Source organism: Ascaphus truei, chromosome 14 (genome assembly GCF_040206685.1).
Source record: "Ascaphus truei isolate aAscTru1 chromosome 14, aAscTru1.hap1, whole genome shotgun sequence".
Taxonomy (NCBI): Eukaryota; Metazoa; Chordata; class Amphibia; order Anura; family Ascaphidae; genus Ascaphus; species Ascaphus truei.
This window is the reverse complement of record NC_134496.1, coordinates 51,267,967-51,290,228: the sequence shown is the minus strand read 5'-3', so window position 1 is coordinate 51,290,228 and position 22,262 is coordinate 51,267,967. Positions and strand designations below refer to the sequence as shown.

General features: G+C 44.4%; 1 protein-coding gene across 1 annotated transcript in view; it reads right to left on the bottom strand.

Annotated features, from left to right (window-relative positions):
* Positions 1 to 21,759, bottom strand: part of DIS3L2 (DIS3 like 3'-5' exoribonuclease 2) — a 197,070-nt gene extending 175,311 nt beyond the window's left edge. The window contains 6 exon segments of the mRNA XM_075570969.1: positions 6,928 to 7,029; positions 10,862 to 10,915; positions 14,557 to 14,687; positions 15,591 to 15,749; positions 19,737 to 20,451; positions 21,741 to 21,759. Of these exon segments, the coding sequence (XP_075427084.1) occupies positions 6,928 to 7,029; positions 10,862 to 10,915; positions 14,557 to 14,687; positions 15,591 to 15,749; positions 19,737 to 20,424 (1,134 nt within the window). The 5' untranslated portion in view covers positions 20,425 to 20,451; positions 21,741 to 21,759.
* Between the last annotated feature and the right edge of the window lie 503 nt (positions 21,760 to 22,262).

The window sequence follows — 22,262 nt, the reverse complement described above, 5'->3', positions numbered from 1 at the left end:
ACAAACCTAAGAATATCTTTTTATAACCGACATTAAGGCTCAAAATATATCAACCCCATTAAGTGCCTAAGCGGCCAGGCATCTGGATAAATATTTACCTTCTGTGCATCAACTGCATATAATTTAATCACTTAATCCCCCAAAACATGCATTCCTGACTGGTACCGACCGAACAGCACTGTAGATTTTATAACAGTGTTACTTACTACCATCAAAACCCTAGATCCAAACTTCTGGTTCTATCACTTCAAAGACAGCAGCTTTAGTGCTAGCCAAACCCGGGCCATTCCAAATTTATGGCTTCGGACCATAACCGTCTTTGTGCTGCAAACAGGCGAGAGTTTAATGAGGTCGGGAACCTGCCCGGGTATTGCCAGACAGTTGGAAAGTACTTGATCCTGCTAATAGTTTGGCATGGTTGGTGTAACTGGAACCGAGACACCTGCTGAATGACCAGACAAACTTGGGATAGCAACAGAGATATTACAGTGTGGGGTGAAGATGCAGAGTGATACAATCAGAAGCCTTCAACCCAGTGAGATCTGGGCCAAAAAGAAAGAAAAGATGGTATTTTAATGGCATTTTGAGTAGTGCGCATTGAGCTTGTATTGAAATATGAGCGTTTGATGTTACAAATCTTTTTATCGGACCCCAAAGCAGCGAGACCCGCAGAACTGATCGTTGTCAGGTCTACACAAAGTAATTAAGTCAACAACCACCCATAGTCACCTCTCAAAGGTCACCCAAATCTATTAGACATCATGCAGCATTGAAACCACACATCCAGGACCACCGTCTGAAAACCAAACTTCCCTTTTCTACACAAAATTCCCCTAGAATTAAAGAAAAGTCTTATTTTATAGGGATCCCCAAAAACTCAAGAGCACACGTCGCATTCTAAAAACCTGCGGATACAGATGAGGAGAGAAGCGGTGATTGCACGATGTGAGGGATTCCAGGTGTGGCACCGCTTGGATAAAGTCTTACGAGAAGACGAGGTATTATTGAGCAAGAACATTGCACAATCTTCGGCAGAGAGAGGCGGGTACAGAGACCTGCACTTTGCATTGCTGTGAAACTGAAGCTGCTGATTGTGCTCTGATATTCTTCATAATCACTTAGAAGAATAGTGATTCGAGACAAATTTCCATAACTAGAGAACCTTTATTTACCAGTCTGTCATAAGACCCCTTCCCGGACCCATAAGACCCCTTACAGCTCAATCAAGTCCATGTGCTGCAAGTTCTTTCAGGGACACAAGGTACCTTATGGCAAAAGACTAGTAAATACGACCCAAAATGTCCTCCTAAATCACGGATTAATACCAGCAACACAGAGCACCTTCATACAAAGTGTTGTCGCATCTCTGTGTATGAAGCTGCTCTGTGTTGCTGGTATCGATCATTGATTTAGGAGGCAAACATACACATCCTAATAGTGAGCCCTCGAGTTGGCCTTGCACATCCAGTTTATCCCATGAGTAATGAAGAATGGGCTTTCCTGTATAAGTCGGTAATTACAGGAAAGGGCCCTTGACTCACTGCATCCCTGTGAAGAAAATCTTCTCTAGTCCCTGCCTTTGTCCCAGGAAGGTGTGGTGGCCCAATCTTATCTAGCACAGCTGGGGAACACCCCATGAGAAACCACCACGGAGGACTTCAAGTGACATGGAGCTCTGGGGAAAAGCAGAGTACATCTGCCTCAGCCCTGCCGCCTTCTCTTTCCAAATCCTTCAATGCAACAATATGCATCCTGGCAGGAAGCATTAGGAAGTATTTCTGATAAGATACAGAAAATAAAGCAAACTAGCCAATTAAAGTTATTACTAGATCAGTGGCAAGTGGACCCACTAACAGCTTAACGGCTGAAGCACAGGAGCCAACTTACTGCACAAGGGATCCTCAAAACTAGTTTATGGGGCAATTGAAAGTGAAATCAGAGTTGCGCCAGGAGACCGAGAGAACTTACAGTTTTGCGCTCCTAGAACGTCCCATAAGTAATGAACAAATAATAAGTACCAACAAATAAAAAACGCCACTATTAATAAATGATTAAAAATTCTATGAAAACAAAGAATGAAGAACCCCTAGTTAAAAGGAAGTCATCGAATATGAGCCCGATCTCTCGCCAAGATCATATTTCAAGGTATCAGTATGGATTCCCATCAATTCCTACCAAAAAGAACAATTGTGCAAAAGTAATAAGTATTCTCATTATGAAAACCTACAGAAGTGTACAAACAGTGCTACGGACTGTCACTAGAATGGTTCCCCACGTATTCCCATCATATAAGAAAAACAATAGTGCAGAGACTCACCCTAATCAACAAGAAAATAGTTATAGGACTAGGGCACAAAGCAAATCCCATCTAGTCGGGGGGGGGGGAAGAGGGGGAAGCAGAGGTACAGCGGTACCCCTAAAAAGAGAATGACAGCCCCCTCACTCAGTTCACACTCCAAACTAATGGTATATGTCTGATCCTTATGAAAATGTCTAGCCCTCACTTACTTTGCCATGTAAGTGGAAACGCGTTTTGAGTTCGCATCCAAAACTCCATGGCAGAGAATCCAATAGAGAAACATAAAATAAAAGGTGATATGGATAAAAAGTTGCAAAGCGTAAACTAATCTAAATGCAGCAAGGCAGGGCGTCCAAACACCATCAAGTCGCCGTCCCTCGAGTCACGCTGTGACATCACATATAATGTCGCAAGTACTCAATGTGTTTCCCTCATTCAGAGCTACTTTGGGCGAGGTTAAAAATCAGAGTTCTGAATATTTAAGAAACAATTAAGGAGAATTGCTATTACTAAATCTGAACAGAGACAAAAAAAAAAAAAAAAAAAAACACTTTGCAACCCTCCCCCACAAACCGCTTCATGCAGATAATGCCATGTTCAGTTTCGCACTACGCAGCAAGAATATTCATTTAGAAAATACATCCATTCCCGGCGTAACAGTACACAGGCTAAAAACAGCAGGCCAGATCTGGGCCAAGAGACCGATAAATCATTACAATTCTGGAATCTTTACAAGCGAACGAGAGCAGAAAAACCATCTCGAATAACTACAAGTAGAAAATAAATGGTAATGAATAGATCCTCACGGGAGCTTGTACAATATCAAAATATAAATATGCTAAATAAAGTGCATCAACGTGTCGGCCCTCACCGCAATCTTTGTACGGTATATACCCAGTATACAGATGAGCGCCAACCACGGGTTCTATATGTTCTTCAGCCTGGCAAATACAGCAGGGCTTGAAAGGGGAAAAAAAATTGCAGGTTGGTTTAACCCAGGGGTGGTTATTACAGCCACCTGTGCTGAAGCAGGGATATCCTGAAAACCTGACCTGTTGGTGGCCCTTCTGGACAGGAGTTGGCCACCCCAGGGTTTTTGACAGAGGATACGGAATATTTAGGAAACCATTAACAAGCTTACAAGAAAATAAAGTACCCTAAATATTGCCATCTTCTTACCTCTTACTTATTGAAACATTTAAAGAGGAGAGAGAGAGAGAGAGAGAGAGAGAGAGAGAGAGAGAGAGAGAGAGAGAGAGAGAGAGAGAGAGAGAGAGAGAGAGAGAGAGAGAGAGAGAGAGAGAGAGAGAGAGAGAGAGAGAGAGAGAGAGAGAGAGAGAGAGAGAGAGAGAGAGAGAGAGTGTGTGTGTGTGTTTTCTGGCGGGACAAACATGTAGACAATGTGTGCATTTACTTTAGAATTACACTACGTATTCACAAGTGGGGCTATGGTTTTAATGAGGGGACAGTTTCACTCTCCCTACCGATACACCCAAAACAGCAAGCACCAAAATGTATTCTAACAAAACCGATTATAATTAGGGTGTCAATTTATCAGAATAAGAATTGCCATTGTGCCATTCAAGGACAATTAATATAAATACAAAACAGCAAAGCAAAGAGGAACATCGGTGGCAGCGCAGCGAGAGGAATCTGCTATGCCAAGGTTTCCGGACAATGCCGCGTAGCACACAGAGCATATTATACAGTGAGCGACTGCATGAAGAGGTACTGATGGGATCCCAGTGTCTGTGTGCTTTATGTAATGCCGGCTGTTGTGACAGCCCTTACCCTCAACAATGGGAGAGCTTACAAATTCTGCTCTTCATAATGAATGTGTACAAGCGGCAATAAACCGTTTCCTGGACCGTTTGTCTTTGAAGTATTAATCCTCTCTTGTCAAGGGTATGATAAACACCATGGGCAGGGTTACGTTACTTGGAAGTATAAATTACTTCTTTTTACATTAAAAAAAAAAATGTAAGAAGCCGACTCACAAGAGCGGCTGGTATCGACACTATACGGCCAATATGCCCTACCGGTCGAAGACCAAATTAAACTCAAATTTATGGGAAAATGGGAAGCTGATCCAGGCGAGGTGAATGGGAAGATATTTTCGAAGGGGTAGCCAAGAGCTCAATCTGTTCAACCATCCGGGAAAATGCATATAAAGTAATGACACAAACACGTTGGTATAATACGCCAGAAAATATTGCTAAATATGTACCGGGTTACTCCCCTGTATGTCCTAAAGGCTGCGGCGAGGTAGCGTATTTTCTACATGTGGTGGTCATGTCCTTGCGTACAAACCCTTTGGACACAAGCGAGTTCCTGGATCAGTCAGATTTTGGGCAGGGATATCCCCCTAGACCCATGGCTGTTTTTGTTAAACAAATCACTCCAGGGTCACACAAGGGTGGAGAATAAGCTAATAACCCACATTATCACCGCGGCAAGGGGTGCCCTGGCAGGTCTTTGGAAACAGGACAAACTCCCATCATTACCGCACATTAGAAATGAGGTTTGGTTCATATGTACAATGGAAAAACTCACAAGCTTTTCGAACGATACATATGATAAGTTTCAAAAGGTATGGCTACCCTGGATACTGTTTATAGGAAACTGAAACGTATCCCAAAACTCCTTGAGCCTATAGTATCACAAGCCCTTCTCTTTCTCAAATTCAGCTGATAACCCCGGCTGTTACCCCCAGCAGGCGCTTCAAAGTTATATTGTATTTCAATTTAAGAATCATATATTTCTCATTACCACGGTAGTTTATCTAGAGATGCTCTGTGATAAAGGTTGCCTTTTTTTTTAATCTCTATGTGCAATGTAGTAATTGTTATTATATGGAAATGTACTATGTAACTGTTTCTGCACCAAGAGGCTGTTCCCCTCCCTATCCCCCCCTCCCCCTTTTTATTTTTGTACCCTTCCCCCCCGATAACCCTCCCTATATTCAAGTTGTATTTCTGTATAATTTTGCAAAATTTAATAAAAATTTCATGTTTCAAAAAAAAAAAATATAAAAAAAATTAAACTCAGAACACTTTTGAAAGGGCTTCCCCCCCTCCTGTTCCCCCCCCCCCCCTCCTGTTCCCCCCCCCCCCCTCCTGTTCCCCCCCCCCCCCCCTCCTGTTCGAGTATGCACGTATTAAAAAGAGGTCCAAACAGTGGTGAGCTACTGCAGGGGTGTCCAACGCCAGTCCTGAAGGGCCAACAACAGGTCAGGTTTTAATGATATCCCTGCTCAGCACAGGTGGTTCAATCAGTGGCTCAGTCACTAACTGAGCCACCTGTGCTGAAGCAGGGATATCCCCAATACCTGGCCTGTTGATGGCGCTTGAGGACCGGAGTTGGCCGCCCATGACCTATTGCAACAATGTACCACACTTTTGCCGATAAGACTTCAACCAATCCCCGTTTTGCCCGCTTCCCCCTGGCAGTGAAGTCAAAGCTTTTGCTGTGGCCTGTGGGCATCGCGCACGTGGTTCTCACGGTTCCTCACCCAGCAGGCCTTCTGTTCATGCGAACGCTTTCCTATCGTTTGTGGTAATGACCACTCCGTAAGAGTTCCAGATTGTGAACATGTCCCGTTACCAAGTCACTGTCCTACTCTCGATGAGCTGCCCCCATCTGAGAGACGCTGAACTTTCCTCTTGGAGAGTCACAGTTGAGTAGGCTGTTTATCAGCTGTCCGGGAGATGGAAATGTGTAAGCGGAACGGAACTGCTAGTGACCCCAGGAATATTTGGCAGCGGAGTTAAAATCAGGGGAATTCTGATCCTACATAAAACATCTACAAAGTGGAGAAGGGGACGGGGAATAGATCTCCCACCACACACAGTGCTCACATCTGAGGCTCTCACTAACGTTTCGTCTTCGTTTCAGTGCAGGTTTGAAGCTGCTCTATTGGATTCATTGTACCAATGTAAAAAAGGGAATTTAGAGAGATTTCAAAACCACAAAATTATCATAACAAAATCTCATAGGTGGTTATAATAATAAAAAATAAAAAAACACACATATATGAAGTTGATACATATAACGAATCAGAATTTACAATCCTCCGACTTCAGTACATCCAACCGCTCAATGGATCAATACTCTACTTCTTACCCCTTGAATTTGTGTTTGGAATGCCAATTTGTCAATGGAAGTGTAGGTTTCTGGACATTTATTTTTTTTAAATTAAATTCAAAGTTCCAGGTAACGCAACCCTGCCCATAGCGTTCATCATACCCTTCACAAGCACGCCATGTCCAACATCACGAGAGGATTAATACTTCAAAGATAACGGTTCTGGAAACGGTTTATTGCCGCTTGTACACATTCATTATGAAGAGTAGAATTTGTAAACGCCCCCACTGCTGAGGGTAAGGGCTGGCACAATAGCCGGCATTACATAAAGCACACAGACACTGGGATCCCATCAGTACCTCTTCATGATGGCTATAGAATATGTAGACTTGTGTTACTAGTGAGATGAACATGCATCACAGGTTGGGATCCCCGATATCATTTCTATGGCGTAGGAACAGAAACATATTTACTGCTTTGTATACACTGCAATGCTACAGTATACAAGGAACGCGCTCGTTAGTAAGAGACATGTCAGGACTAACCTTCCATTGTTCCCGGGGCAGCAGTTTTAGTACAACCACATCACCGTTCAGCGCTCGGTTTCGGGGAACGACGCCATCGATAAAAATATCCCGTAAGCCGTCCTATAAAAGAAGAGCAGGTGGTGAGAACCAACAATACGAACACCACTCCGCTGATAATTGACATATTAAACTGATCCTAGAATAAGGATAATGTTACATTGCGGCAATGTTCTGGCAGGCGCAGGGTTATCTGCCATCATGTGAAGCCTTTATAGGAAATCGGAGCACACGCTTTGTTTTCTAACCTGTTAGTGTCACAAGTGTCAAAACTGAGGAGAAACTACAGCCGCGCCTGGTTTACAGCAGCGGCGTAGAAGGAATATACATCGAAATATATATATGTATATAGGCTTGTGCAATCAAGCTTACTCCACAGAAAGGAGACATGGTAGAAACTGTCAAATATATCAAATGAATGCAGTAAAAAAAAAATAGTGTTACAGATTCAAGGTCTGTGCTATGATGCTGGACAAAATACGTAATACAGTGAAGATAATGCTTCAGTAAAGGGGTAGTGGATGTAAGACCCCAGCCACCAGCAGAAAGGTTATACTGATTAGTATTAATGTATACGGTGGGTCCACATACACCGCCCTGTGTGTGCTGCTAGTGTGAGAGAACTATAAAACAATGTGTGCCAGTATATGAACACTATGCTATTGGGGGCATATGAAAGCCATACTTTGACCCTCCCATAAGCCTGTCACTTCTTCACATGAACTGAAGTTAATAACTTGCCGCTTCTGGATTTGCTAAATAACCCCCTTTGTTGAGCCTGCTACATCCATGTGATTTGGTCTCTATATAACCGTATGCATCCTAAAAGGAACCAACAGCTACCAAAGCACGCAACTATCAAAGTGCTTCGGTAACAGCAAAGCTTCTCTTAGAACAGTCGTCTCCAAAGGCTTCAGCACTAGGGACACCGTATATTCTACACATTTTCGCGGGCCAAAGAATAAAAATAATTTTTTACATATTTTATAAATAAATGAATAAGTTTTATTTAGATCTTTTTGGGGTAATATGATTCAGAACAAAAGAGAAATGCGACAATAACAAAGAAAGGACGCCGTGCTTACACTGGGAAATTATGAGCAAAAATATATATATTTCAAGTTGCTGCAGGTCGGATAAAATCTTGTGGCGGGCGGGATGTGGCCCCCGGGTCGTAGTTTGGAGACCCCTGTCTTAGAATATCAGCAGCTAACCTGCACAGTGCCCGTTTCTATAGCGCTGACCAACCTGTATCCAACAGGCGCGATCAAATGAAAGGATTCTGCAGGCAATATAAGCAGCAATAAAAAGGCGGGATGTTATAAAGATGGCTGCACACAGAATATTCTAAACAAACACCATAAACATAACCAGCAGATCCCGCAGGATTTAAAAAAATGATTGCTATAAATAAGCATGAAAACCATTTGGTAAAAACGGAGGGTATTTTAAAACTTTAAATAACCACATTTGCCACAACTGATTAGTATTCCCAGTCACCAACAAATAAGTCACAAGTGCCCTCCATCCAGAGCGCTGGTTCCATCTCCTGGCAGGCAACACGCGGGCATCAGCGACAGGAGCTCCCGTCACCCCGATTCTCTGCAAACGCACATCGCAACCATTGTATTTACCTCCCCCCCACTGGCCACGATAGAGTCTGAAAACAGACCGTTTTGTGGCGCCCCTAAAAATCAAGGAAAATAAAGCCAGATGCTCCATATAATGACATGCAAATCGCTAGGCCGCACATGCCAGAGCGTTGCTAAGAAGCCACAATATGCGCCTTGTTACGTTTGTATTCTGTCTCCCCTTCACGCTTACAGATTGTCCAGAGATGCAGCCCTTATCCCAGGTCTGTATTTAGTGGGGTGCTCAACTTCAGTCCTCAAGACCCCCCCCCACACCCCCCAACAGGTCAGGTTTTAAGGATATCCCAGCTTCAGAGGTGACTCAATCAGTGGCTCAGTTGCAGAGTGAGCCACCTGTGCTGAAGCACGGACATCCTGAGAACTGTACTGGAGCACCCCTGATTTAGGGGACCAATGAACTGCCACTTGGGTGACATGAGAGAGAATGTGCACGTGAATATGGGGTACAGATTAGTTTGTGAAGGTGTGGAAGATTTCCCTCAGTCACAGAAAGGAAATCCTGCCCCAAATATTACCAGTGTTCCACAACCTGCTTTCAAATGCAATAACCCTTCGTTGCAATAAGCTCCAATGGTGACAATGAGTTAAACGAAGGTTTGATTGCGCACACACAGTTCTTATTGTGCAGCTTTAACAGAATGTTCTGTGCGATTCTCCAAAGCAGGAACCAGGGCATGATTGGGCTGAGGCCGAGATCTCCCCCAGCTGTGCTTGTGCTGCTCCCATGACACGATGCAGAAAAATTGCAAAGCTGTTCGTAGGGGGTGAGGGCAGCAATCAGAGCCAGATTTTCTGTGCACATGTTCCGAGTGCCCTCTTTCCCGCGCAAACCTCAGCAGCGATCAACAACTGGGGTGTGCAAAGCAGGTCTTGTACGGAACGACACACACACACACACACACACTAAACAGAAGTTTAAACTAGGTGGTTAAATATGGAAGTAAAAGAAATATATATTATGAATCTTTTGTTTATCCCACCAAGATTAGTTATGTACATTTTAGGGCAGGTTTTAGAGCCCTACGTTCTGCCATTTATGCTCATCATTGTCCTGTCCAAACTAACAAATCTGATACTGGCTGGGCACCTATAAACCTGCTTACTGTAGGGCATCGCTGGTGAAGAGAAAGAAAGACACAACAATGACTCCGTGTGTCGCAAGTGAACACAAAGGAAGGTTGAAAACATTCTTTAACCAACACCTTTTCAAGCGGTTTAATATATACGTACCGTGAGCTCAATCTGGTCCTTTAACCCCTCTGCAGAGAGATGGATTGCAGTCACCTCTGGCAGCTAAAGGGTTAAGTCCAGCCCCACTAAACATGTATTGTTGTTCCAATAAACCAAAAGCATTGTTACCCTATTATCTACGGTGCCGCTACCCTGTACGTACGGTTCCGCTACCCCACCATGTAACGTTACTCTACTACGATTAACATTTAAACACTTACAATTAGCAAACAAAGTAGCCATTACACCTTAAATCTGAGTAAGGAAGGTTAGATGCCCCCACAGCTCAGCTGGATCTATGGATGAACCCCACATTGGAAATATAGGACAGATTTCACTCCAACAAAATCAATTACATTTGTTTTGATTTTTTAATGGACCAACAATTGTTATTTTATGTAAAAAAGTGTAAAGAGTGGTCAGCAAACCCCCCCCCCCCCCCTGTCCTCAACTGGATGCAGACCCCTCCAACCTGGCTATTGGGAAAAGCAGTGAAAGAGGCAGCATGTTTTTGTGGAGACCCCATTTGCACAAGACCTGTCCATTAAAAAGGCCCCGCACTTTATTTCTGGATAAACGTTGCAAATCAGCTGCTGAGGCGGAGCACAATTATACGGCAAAACTGTTTAAAGGGAGCTTAGTTTAATTCAGTGGAAAATGAAGAAATCTCTGCAGGGATACACGGAGGGGGTCCGGTTACACCAACTGGTGGTCCAACATCAGCTGCTTTGTGAGCACTGAGCAGATCCAGCACAGAGCACAGGCCCGGGAGACAGGGTTTCAGCTCTGTGCTGGATTACAATACTTGGATATTTAAGCGGCTGACATGGAGCGATACGGCGCGCTTCCACCACAAACACTGCGCCTCAAATTATTAACACCGACTCATTAATTCTTATGGATAACACGGCAGACATTTTTTTTCTATCGTCGGCACAAGCGACAGCAGCGTCATAATCCCCAGAGAGAAGCAGCAGCGATGCCGCTCACGCCATTCTTACAATTAATCTTACCGGTGATGGCACGAACGCTTCATGGAATTTCTTGGGATTAATCCTTAGGGGACCCTAAAGAACAAAATACAAAAAAAAGGTGTTTATTTGCAAAAACACTGCTGTCGGAGTTGCAATTTTGGCAACAACAAATTACACCGTTAAACAAAACATGAATACAACTCTGAATAATTGACACCAGCACCCATCATGAAAAATAATGTCATTTTTAGTTTGGTTACAGGAGACACAGAATTGTTAACCAATTAGCTGCTACGTTTCCATTTCCCTGCCAGGCTCCGTGTTCCTGACCTACGGAAGCAGCTCAGGAATTAACATTTAGGCTTTCAAAAAAAAACAGTCAATATTAAGCCAATCAGTTTCTTTGACCCACGGCTTTAACAAACTTGATGCTTCACAGGAATTATGGCAACAAGACGCCTCGGGTGCCGGGTTCCCATGGGCAGTATTCCTAGAGCAGATAAGGAAGTTTTATCCCAGCTGTATGACCTGTTTCTCGTCAACTCATCTGCAGGATCAATGTTTCCAAGAAAGCACACAGAAGTTCAGCAGATGGGACAGATGTGACAGACCACATGCGTGCAGCTGCTCGTTTCACTTGCTAGGTTTTGGGATGAAAGCCATCAAAAAAAATAAAAAATACATACAGGGATATAAAACACAGAGTATATCAACAGCCTTATAAAGCGTTCTCTTAGAGCACAGACAAGGGAATGGAGCCCGACTGACCACTCACTACTGCGCTATAACGCACACCAATCCCTAGAAACATGGACGGTGAGCAAGGATTACTTTGTACAAGAGGGTTGGGAGCATGCAGTAGTAAGATTAGAGACATCTGACACGGTGCCCCATCCAGAGTTAATTCGGTGTGTTTATAATAGAAGTAATATCTCCCGAAACCGGCGCTACCGTTGGACAGGTGAAAAGATTGTGATTTATTCCAATATAAAATCACATTTTGGCCCCTTTATCAGATTTTACTCCCAAACAAAAAAATGAAACATGACAGACCTAGCAAGACTCTGACCTTTATTCCATGTTAGGGATAAGTTTGGCTACTTTTAAAGGAGTGGAACCAACATCTCAGCGCGGTGCAAACTGCTTCCCGGATTAGAGAAATCGCATTGATGGTGCTACTGTATATTTTTTCTTTAGGAAGCACCATGGGGGTAGGACATTAATAAATACACCGTCTCAGTTCCATAAAACATAGGTAACGAGTCATCTTTTCCAATGGCCGTCACACAGCAATACCACAAAATGCAATAGAGAAACATGTTATATCAAAAGCAAAGACTGGTCCCGTGTGCGGAAGACTTCAAAGATCCGACACGCTGCTTTAACCAAATCCCCGCCCATTACTCGTCCGTACAGAGCTCCTACAGCAGCCTGCTGCGGGCCTAGGTAGGAAGGCAGTTCTATGCATTCTTGGAGTACAATGGAGACAGGCTTGTGGGATTTCATTACAAAGATGTAAGGGAGTAGGACCAGATGTGGCCAGTAAAATAACCCAAAGTGCTAGTGGCCGCATCTGGAAGGGGTCATTAATTGCTAGCACTTGTTGCCTGAACTAAATGTAGGTGGCAAGCAGGGATATTAAACACCCCCAATACTTACCCACGGCCTCACTCACACAGTAATGGATGGGCATATAAAGTATTAGAAGACAGTGCCTCACCACTAGAAGGGTTCCAATACATTGTGAAATCCTTGATTTAATGTTATGAAACAAATTAACAAACAAATGAAATTGGGATAAACAAACCAACGAGGGCAATGCACTGCGGGTGTCTAAAAGGAATAAAACTGTATTCACGTCTTTGCACAACCTACGATGCCTTACAATGAATGTATCCCTGGGATCTGTGCACACAACATGCTAGATTTATTTTCAACTCTGGCTTCTTCCTTTTAACAAGCAATTAACACACTTAAAATGTAGATCTGCGAGCAGATGGGTCCAACATCCACCCCAACCAAAATCCTATTTACCATGTTGCTCATTTCACGCTGTGATCTCATCTCTGGAACGAGGAGCACTTCCCCATCTGCACAGAACAGCCGTTTGTGTGCAGGGAAGGGGTGGTGTTGAGTGGAGGTCTGTCCAGTGGGGATGGAGGGGTCGTTATGTCCCACCAGCCGTGTTAATTTACAAAAAGAAAATCCTAGAATAACTGATGAATTTAACAGACATCTCTAAGCTTTATATCTTCGGTGCAAGAATGGGCAGCACAGGTGGGCCGAGTCCATCTGTCTTAAATTGCTACTTTTGTCATAATTACTTGGAAGTTACCTAAAGGGCATGAGAACTGAATTGCAATAGCGCGAGTTAATCCAAGCCACAACCACATTAAGGTTCTGACAACCAATCAGAACATCACAGAGCTGGAACCTGAACAATCCAGCTGTATATTTCTCCACTGGTGATTAAAGTATCGCCCTTGAGATCTTCAGATACCAGAATCTGCAGATAACGATGTTATTTCTAGTTTAAAGGCGGATTTGGAAGTCTATCTAAACCTCCATCCTTTCCAACTCCTAGCACAGGAAACAGCGGAGGGAATGCCTTGTTTCTGGCAACAAAGGATTGTATAGCTACTGTGGAAGATTGTTGACCAGTAACTCGAAATCCAAGTCATCAGGGATTCAGTGCAAAGAATACACTACATTTTCTGGGATCCTAAAAACACTTTAATTAGACTTGCTAATTAAATAATTCTATCTAATGCTCCCTTCCCCATCCTTAGAGAAGGTAAGCAAGACAAGGGCACAGAGCAGGCCCTACAATTCAAACCTATAAAGCAGTGACCTCAAAAAAGGGAAGAGCTAAGAGAACGTGACCTGTCCACACATTGAAGGTTAGCAGGTCTTCAAACTAACTTGGGAAAATGTCAAAACAATTACAAATGAAGAATAAAGAAATGGACTCAACATTTCGCCCCGTTACCATGTTCCTACATTCGGCCGCCTTCAATGGATTACACCTTTAAGAAAACGTGTGACTGAATTAAAAGAGCAATTTAAAAACAGAAGCGTGCTGCCTGCCCTCCCACATCAGTATAGCAGGTCTGCTGTATCATTGTACACGTCGGTCTATTTCCAGCTCCGCAGTTTTTCCATGCATGCCCTCCGTGGGGCTATTTGGGATAGCCACATTTTTGGGGCTATTTTGAGGACTGGCTGTGTTCCTGTGCCCTGACAGACACAGTTCTCGTGTAAATGGTGCGATCTCTAGGAATTGTGTCTCAATGCCATGGATCTGCAGGGTGCTAGGACACCCAAAACTCAACCCAACCTAAAAGTACTCTCATGGAAAACCACTTCTGCAATTGCACAGCAACGTTAACAAAACAGAACAGGAATGGACAGTTCCATATACAACATTTTATATTGTAAATGCCATGTCAAGTGTCAAATGTTGCCACTGTTGGGCATTTCATGTCGGAAATAGTTTTATAGAAACTGAAGAGTAACTTTTGATAAACAGAGGGTGGGTGCAGTAATGAATTTTGGATAGTGGTTCCTTGCGAGGCAAAGAATTGTTAAACATCGATACAAGGAGAGTTACACGCTGTGGGAGGCGTAGAAACATCGACCACATGACGCAACAGACGCCTCACAATGTTGCCTTTAAGTGCTACATTGTTACTCTTACTGATGAAATTGCAAAGGTTGGCTACTCATTTAGTTACCTGGATTAGCTGCCCCCTCTTCAACTCTGCGGATACTTCTTCCTTTGTCATGTAAGCATCGAAGAGGTTCCTTTTCCTGCCGCGGCTGCGGTTTTTATCGTTGGGGGTGGAGCCAGCACTGCGATTTCCACCTGAAAAAAGTAGATGGGGTCGTGACAATGACCGTCACAAACCCTGTCCCTGCTGGGGGGGACCAACAGTCCAGCGCTGGGCTACCTAAGGGAGCATCCATCAGAACTGCACAAATCTGACCGGCCGGCAATTCCGGGGGTTTAAGGTGAAGCAGAAGTCTGCACAACAGAAGATTCCCAATGGCCACTGATACTTTCATTATACAAACACACATTACAAGGGCATCCTGCAGAGAAATTCAGGATCATTTTAGATTTTACGTGGCTACTATATTATACTCTCTACACGTTCTTTAAAAAGCGGTCCGTCCTTACAATAACATTTTACGATTGGGTTATGCACATTCTGGAGAATTGGTGTTGCTCATATCATTTTGCTGGACTGAGTTAAGTAGATTGAGAATTTATTTTTATTTTATTTTTTTTTCAAAATATTATAGAAAAGAAAAAAAGAAAAGCAGAAAACGAAGGTTTGACAGCAGATAATGGCAGTTTTCCCCACGGTCTGCATACGTTTCCTAATGACTGTATACACTCACCCCACAAATGCCAGACTTATGGATGTTTAGGATCACAGCACATATCTTGATATAGGACACACATGTATGCTTGGATGTTAGCGGTGAGTACCTGTAGTAACCAAGCTGTGAGTACCTGTAGTAACCAAGCTGTGAGTACCTGTAGTAACCAAGCTGTGAGTACCTGTAGTAACCAAATGGTCACAGAATGTACAAATACGGTCAGCAGGAAGTCTGAACATTTTGGGCAGGAAGAGCCCTTTTTATAGAAATTCACCCTGGCGATCCCTCAAACCATGCCATATGCCTAAAATGCTCAAAACAAGTGTACTGTTCTTTCCAGACTTGGGAATGAGGACGTCAACGTCCCGCTCCATTTAAATACCTCTTGGAGTCCCAGCCTGCCCTGGGATCATGGCAAAGTCAGCGTTGTGCATCGTCTCTCCGTAGGACTCAGAGAGCTGTCTCTTTCTATCAAGGCTCGGGGGCGTGCTGGCACCCTCAGAGTGGTTTCTGATCCTGGCAAATCCTCGCTTGTCACCGCCTGAAATTAAACATTAAAAGCAAGAGGGAACCACAAGTTAATCTGATGTACTTGGCAGAATTCTGTCGTGTCTGAGCTGGAGTCTGCAAATGAATGCTATGCTTCACATCTGGGGTGTTCAACTCCAGTCCTCAAGCCACCCCCAACAGGCCTTCAGGAAATCCCTGCTTCAGCACAGGTGGCTCAATCAGATGCTCAGTCTTCGACTGGGGAGGGGGGGGGGGGGGAGGAGGCTTGAGGACGGGAGTTGAGCCCTCCGCTACATAAAAACAGAACAGCCACATACTTTCAGGGCCATTTCACGATTTCTGCTTGGAAATTACTTTATTTGATGTTAATTTGGTCTGTGCTGTGGTCACCTCCTGCCAAAAACAAAAAGTATCTTTATAATAAGTCTCTCTACTGGTCTTTGTAATGGATAAAGACAGAAAAGTAGAGGGCAGCAGTAAATATTCAGTTTTCAAATTATCTCCATCAAAAAAAAAGTTCAACAATCAAAAACATTCAGCAAGTTTTGTTTTATATAAAATGAAATATAACAAAACATTTATCAAGCTTCTGAATCCGTGGCGGGCAGCCGGTAACATCCAGGTATTAACTGACCGCTTCCATCACCATGTCCCTTACACCGAGGCGGTCAAGCTGCAGGGTTTGGACGTTGGGGAAACCTTCCATTTTCCAACTAGAGGGTTTCAAATATAGGAGTTCGGCTGTACAAAGCTGTCTCAGCCTCGTCTCTTCACGATCTTACAGATGGACATTTGAGGGCACTGTATACAAGCGTCTTGAAAAAGGTTATCAAAGCCTACAATGTAAACTTCTTCAGGACCAGCAAGGCTAGCAGAATCATCATAAACTACGAGCCGCCTGTTTTAGAGATACACAACTTTACATTGTACTTATCAGAAGGCACCGAGGTCTCAAAAACTGCTGGTCAACATGTATGGAGGATGTTCTTGTTGATCCAATAATAGGAATCGTATCCTGTAAAAATAAAAATCTACGCATGCGCGCCAATTGGAAACAGCCGCGTGATGACACGCGTCATCTATACACATGGCAGCTCCCAGGGGTACGGCCGAGAGCCGCTTATAGAATGAAAAAAATAAACGCAAGAGAAATTCCATATATCCCCAAGTCACGTATTCCATCTCATGCGGAGTATATAAAAATAGAGCATTGTAAATATCCCTTTCCACTTGGAGTTTTTGTAATACTTGCTCTTAATAATGCTCAGTTATGTTAATGCGTTATAAGTTATTCAACTTTAAAAATTACAGCCTCGTGACCTTTCATGATTCACATATTTGGAATATGATTTGGTGGTGTCAAGTGACAAACTGTGGTTCCAAATACTTCCTTTTCATATAGTTAGAATCCAAGTACATTGCCTTTCAGAAGCGGCATGCCCAACGTTAGAAATAATCCGTAATGTACAGCATGACTAGCAACAATTAAACAAACATTGGTAAATAGGAACAACGGGCTTCAATACCAATGACTCAAATTAATGTAGATCTAATGACACTTGCTGTACTTAACCCATTACTGAAGCAGAGACCGGGCATTGTTTGGTTGGCATCACGAATAGATAGCCACTAGCAATAAGCCTCACTCACATTACTTCGTTCATTTCAGCATCGTTTAATGGTTACTTTTCAAATTCTGCCTCCATTTCGAGGGCCAGAGTGTATGTTTTCTCCCCAAATAAGCTTGCTCTTAACTGAAACTCTTTCATTAGCATCAGAGGGGATTGGGATAATAACGCGTACACTGGACCTTCTGCAACAGCTTCCTATTCCATATTTATTGATTAGTAGAAGCAGGGGAACCACAACGGTCTCTGAAGCAGATGAACCAACTTTAAATACCATCAGAATCTCCTTGTGATCCAAGTTAAATATATCGCCCCTGCGCCCCAGGTATACCAGCGCTATAAGCTATACAGGGCAGGGACTTCACCAATATTCAAATGTTCCTCACAGACCAAGATAAATTACATAGCCAACGGATTCAAGGAGGAACGCCAACCCTTCACATTTCCTCACCAACTTTAGCGAGGCCCACATGCAGCGCCAGCAGCAACACAATATAAATATATAGCATATCTGGTCCAATCCATATAGCGATTAGATATAGGCACATAGTTACCAAGTGGTGCCAATGCTCGAGGTGTCTTACAGCTCCAGACATGACATGTCATTCGTGCAGATCTAGAAGGGACTTGTGAAGTAGCACCCCTTGTAAACGTGAGGTTTAGTGGCTGCTGAACATGGCTACAAACACCTGCGGACCAACGGTCACCCTTCTCTTGTTTTTCTAAAAGCCGGGCCACAGGTCTGAATCCCCCATTTATTTAGGTGGAACTACAAATATTCTAGAGGGTAAATCACAGAAAGCAGAGTGCCCTTAATCTCTATATAAATAGAGGACGAAACCATTAAGATGAAATCAGAGCTGCATGATCACTGAAACATTGTGTTCATGAGACAGGTATAAGAGGCAAATATAAGCAGTGTATGTTACTAAATATATAAAGTAGCTGACGCAGGGTGGCCAACTCCACCCTGAAGGGCCACCAACAGGTCAGGTTTTCAGGATATCCCTGCTCCAGCTTAGGTGGCTCAATCAGTAGCTCATTCATGATTGAGCCACTTTTGCAGAAGCAGGGATATCCTGAAAACCTGACCTGTTGGTGGCCCTTGTGGACTGGGGTTGGCCACCCCTGTGCTAACGCATTGTTCTAGAAATGCTATGGACATGTTGTTAGGCCACCTTTACTTCCATTAGGGTTAACTGTAATGCAGCGTAGTTTCCCCAAATCATAAAATGTATTGTTGCTTTATATTGGAATAAATGAGCTGGATATTCTGCATACCGCGTTCAGACTTTGTACGCCTGGCATCTGTAAGGCTATAGTCCCGGCGACGGTGCATGAAAAGAAGTTTAATCAGTCACGTGCGCCTATGGTAGCCGCGACCGCGCGACAGAAATCGCTTAAGTGAAAGTAAAATGTTTTTTTCAGCGACCGCAGCGGCACGCGAGCGGTTCAGCCAATGAGGATGAACCGCTCACGGCCACACCCCCAGTCGCAGTCTCCTCTCCTACACTCTAGGCAGACAACGGCGACGTCACGCTTCCGTCGCTGGAACTATAAGCGCGGCCTAAGAATTACCCTTATTACAGGGAAGCCATACAGTCCCTTCCATCTTACCCCAAAGTTCTTACTGATCAAATGTCCACAATAGCAGTGACTAAACATGTCCCCCTCACTTACATTAAACATTTGTCTACTCCATGGCACTCTTACATTTAAAGAAAAAAAAATATCTGCGACAAATTAAACTGACCACGTAATTCAGAACAAAGCTACAAAATAAAGTGCTATTATCCTGCTCCCTGCCTCACACGCATTACACAGGACCAGCTGTAGAGTTTCATATTTTACTCCATACAATAACAATCTGATTCACTAATTCTGGAATCAAACATCCCTGTTTGTAAGTTTTGGATATTATTATTACGGACTTCTTTTGCTTAACTCTGAAATGTAGCAAATAGATTCACAACAGACTATAGTACTAACTGTACGTGGCGTAAGGATGCCTTTATAGTGACGGCGCTCCAAAACAAAACAATTTACTCCGTCGCGAGCGCTTATAGTAAGCGCGACCAAAAATGTGGAAACTGGGTAAATCTGATTTTGCAGAGACTGTCGCCACATGTGACTGTCTCTAAACCAATCAATGACTGTCGCTAGCGACGTCGCTGAAAGTTAAATTATAACTCTCGCGGGTGGCGACGGCGGACGTCATCGTTCGCGTCGCCAGCACCAAGCGCGGCCTTACTCACACAGGACCAGTCGATACATTAAGAAGTTGGTCACTGACTTAAACTGAAAAAAAACAAAAACAGACTAATGTTAAGAGCTCAAAAACATCCAATGACACTGGGGCAGATATCCCACGAGCGCAGATAGCAGCTCACCTTGGGCAAGGTCAGAGATCTCAGAACCCGGCTTCACGGCATTTGCCGACGTTTCGTCCTCTGCCGGCTGTTCTCTCAGGGAGTTATTGATGTCAAGTTGAGGTTGAGCCTTAATCTTCTGTTTCCCACACAGTGGATCTCCTTTGCAATCTGGTTCATAGAACATTTTTAGAACAGACCCCTGACTTGAGTTGCTAAATGCTTGTTTGCTTCCGGAGGTATGGAGCACAGCTTTCACCCGCTGCTTGGTTTGGGGAGATTCCTCCTCTGGTGTAACATCATCAACTTTACTCGTGCCGGTATCTCTTCTCCGATGCTTTTCGGCTGTTGCGTCTGATTTCACATGGGTCTCTCCAAGTTCATTGCCTCTCTCAAACTTCGGAAGACCTGGATTGTCACGAGAGGATGGTTTATTGGGAGAATAACCATGTGTACTGGCTCCATTTCTTCCTGGACCTTCCCGATGACCTCCCTTAAGAGCAGGGTCTTTATCCAAACTGGGATCTCCAAGACCACTCTCTTCCAGCTGCAGCTTCTGAGCTATGTAGTTCAAATAGAACTTGAACCGTCCGCTGTGATGCTGCTGCAACAGTCTGGCATAAGCATTCTTCTGCGGGACCCCTGACCAGCTTGTCCCTTCCTTTGTCCCTTGGCCATGTGTAGATCTCGCATGTCCCAATTGATCCATGTGGCACGGTTTTTTTTGCTTAGCAGACTTGGGGCAAAAGAGGGAAATAAAACATAAAAACAAATAATAATGAGTTATTCTCTTGGCATAAAGAAAAAAAACAGAAGAAATACCTAGAAGTGAAGACCGCTGATAGGCGGCAGAAACGTGCGCCGTGGCTTTCTGAATGAGAAAACTCTGAATTAGATCTACCTTCAATTCGCACCACACACGAAAATACCACACTGAGATTAAAGTAAGCATCGTCTAATCCAGCGGGGCTCCACTCCAGTCATCAAGCCCCCCCAACAGGTAAGGCATTCAGGTTATCCCTGCTTCAGCGCAGGTGGCTCAATCAGAAGCTCAAAGACTGAGCCTCTGACTGAGCCATCTGTGCTAATGCAAGGACGGATTGAGACAACTGTGCTGAAGCAGGGATATCCTGAAAACCTGACCTAGTGGGGGTTAGAGGACTGGAGTTGAGCACCCCTGCTCCAATCTAACACTATTAATAAGAAGTCTACAAAGCACATCAAAAATCACAGTGAGGAGTTACCGTTATTTACAACATGCAACTTGCTAAAATGTATCCCCTCAATACTGCAAACAGTCCAAGTGTTACAACCGAAGAAGGCCGAACAAAAAGGTTACTGAACAGTCAAAGCTGAATTAGAAAAAGGAAACACAGGGAACCAGGCTTTACCGTAAAAACGCCTCCCTACGCCGGTACCCCGCTTTACGGCAGACCCCAGGAGTCGCACTCACGTTTCCCGCGCTGGTACCCCGCTTTACGGCAGACCCCAGGAGCCGCAATCACGTTTCCCGAGCTGGTACCCCGCTTTACGGCAGACCCCAGGAGTCGCACTCACGTTTCCCGAGCTGGTACCCCGCTTTACGGCAGACCCCAGGAGTCGCACTCACGTTTCCCGAGCTGGTACCCCGCTTTACGGCAGACCCCAGGAGCCGCAATCACGTTTCCCGAGCTGGTACCCCGCTTTACGGCAGACCCCAGGAGTCGCACTCACGTTTCCCGCGGTGGTACCCCGCTTTACGGTAGACCCCAGGAGCCGCAATCACGTTTCCCGAGCTGGTACCCCGCTTTACGGCAGACCCCAGGAGTCGCACTCACGTTTCCCGAGCTGGTACCCCGCTTTACGGCAGACCCCAGGAGTCGCACTCACGTTTCCCGAGCTGGTACCCCGCTTTACGGCAGACACCAGGAGCCGCAATCACGTTTCCCGAGCTGGTAACCCGCTTTACGGCAGACCCCAGGAGTCGCACTCACGTTTCCCGCGCTGGTACCCCGCTTTACGGCAGACCCCAGGAGTCGCACTCACGTTTCCTGCGCTGGTACCCCGCTTTACGGCAGACCCCAGGAGTTGCACTCACGTGTCCTAAGATGGCAGACCACTGGAGTTGCACTCACGTGTCCCGAGCTGGGGCAGTCAAGCTAAATGTCACAAAGGATTGGAGAGCGCGGGACAATTATTCAACTTGGATGAAAATGGAGTAACAGAGAGGGAACTCATCTAAAAGATAAAAAAAAAAAAAATTACAAATGGTTTGTGCTGAGCACACGCATTGTAAGCAAAACTTGTGTTATGTCACAGAAATTTACACAATTTCATTGACAAAACCCAAAGAGGTTTGACTTATAACATGGCGGAGGGAGGGGGTGGTGTGTGTTCACTTCTGTGCATGCGCGGCCTACGACAGTGGCTGACATTACTCGCTGGTCATTTCTCCATATACAGGACGTGAGCTGCGCGGGATACTTTTGCGCATGCGCACGTGGCAAATGCGGCTTCTGCACATGCACCGGGAACAGTATTCAATCAGGTCTCTTGCAGTACACACAG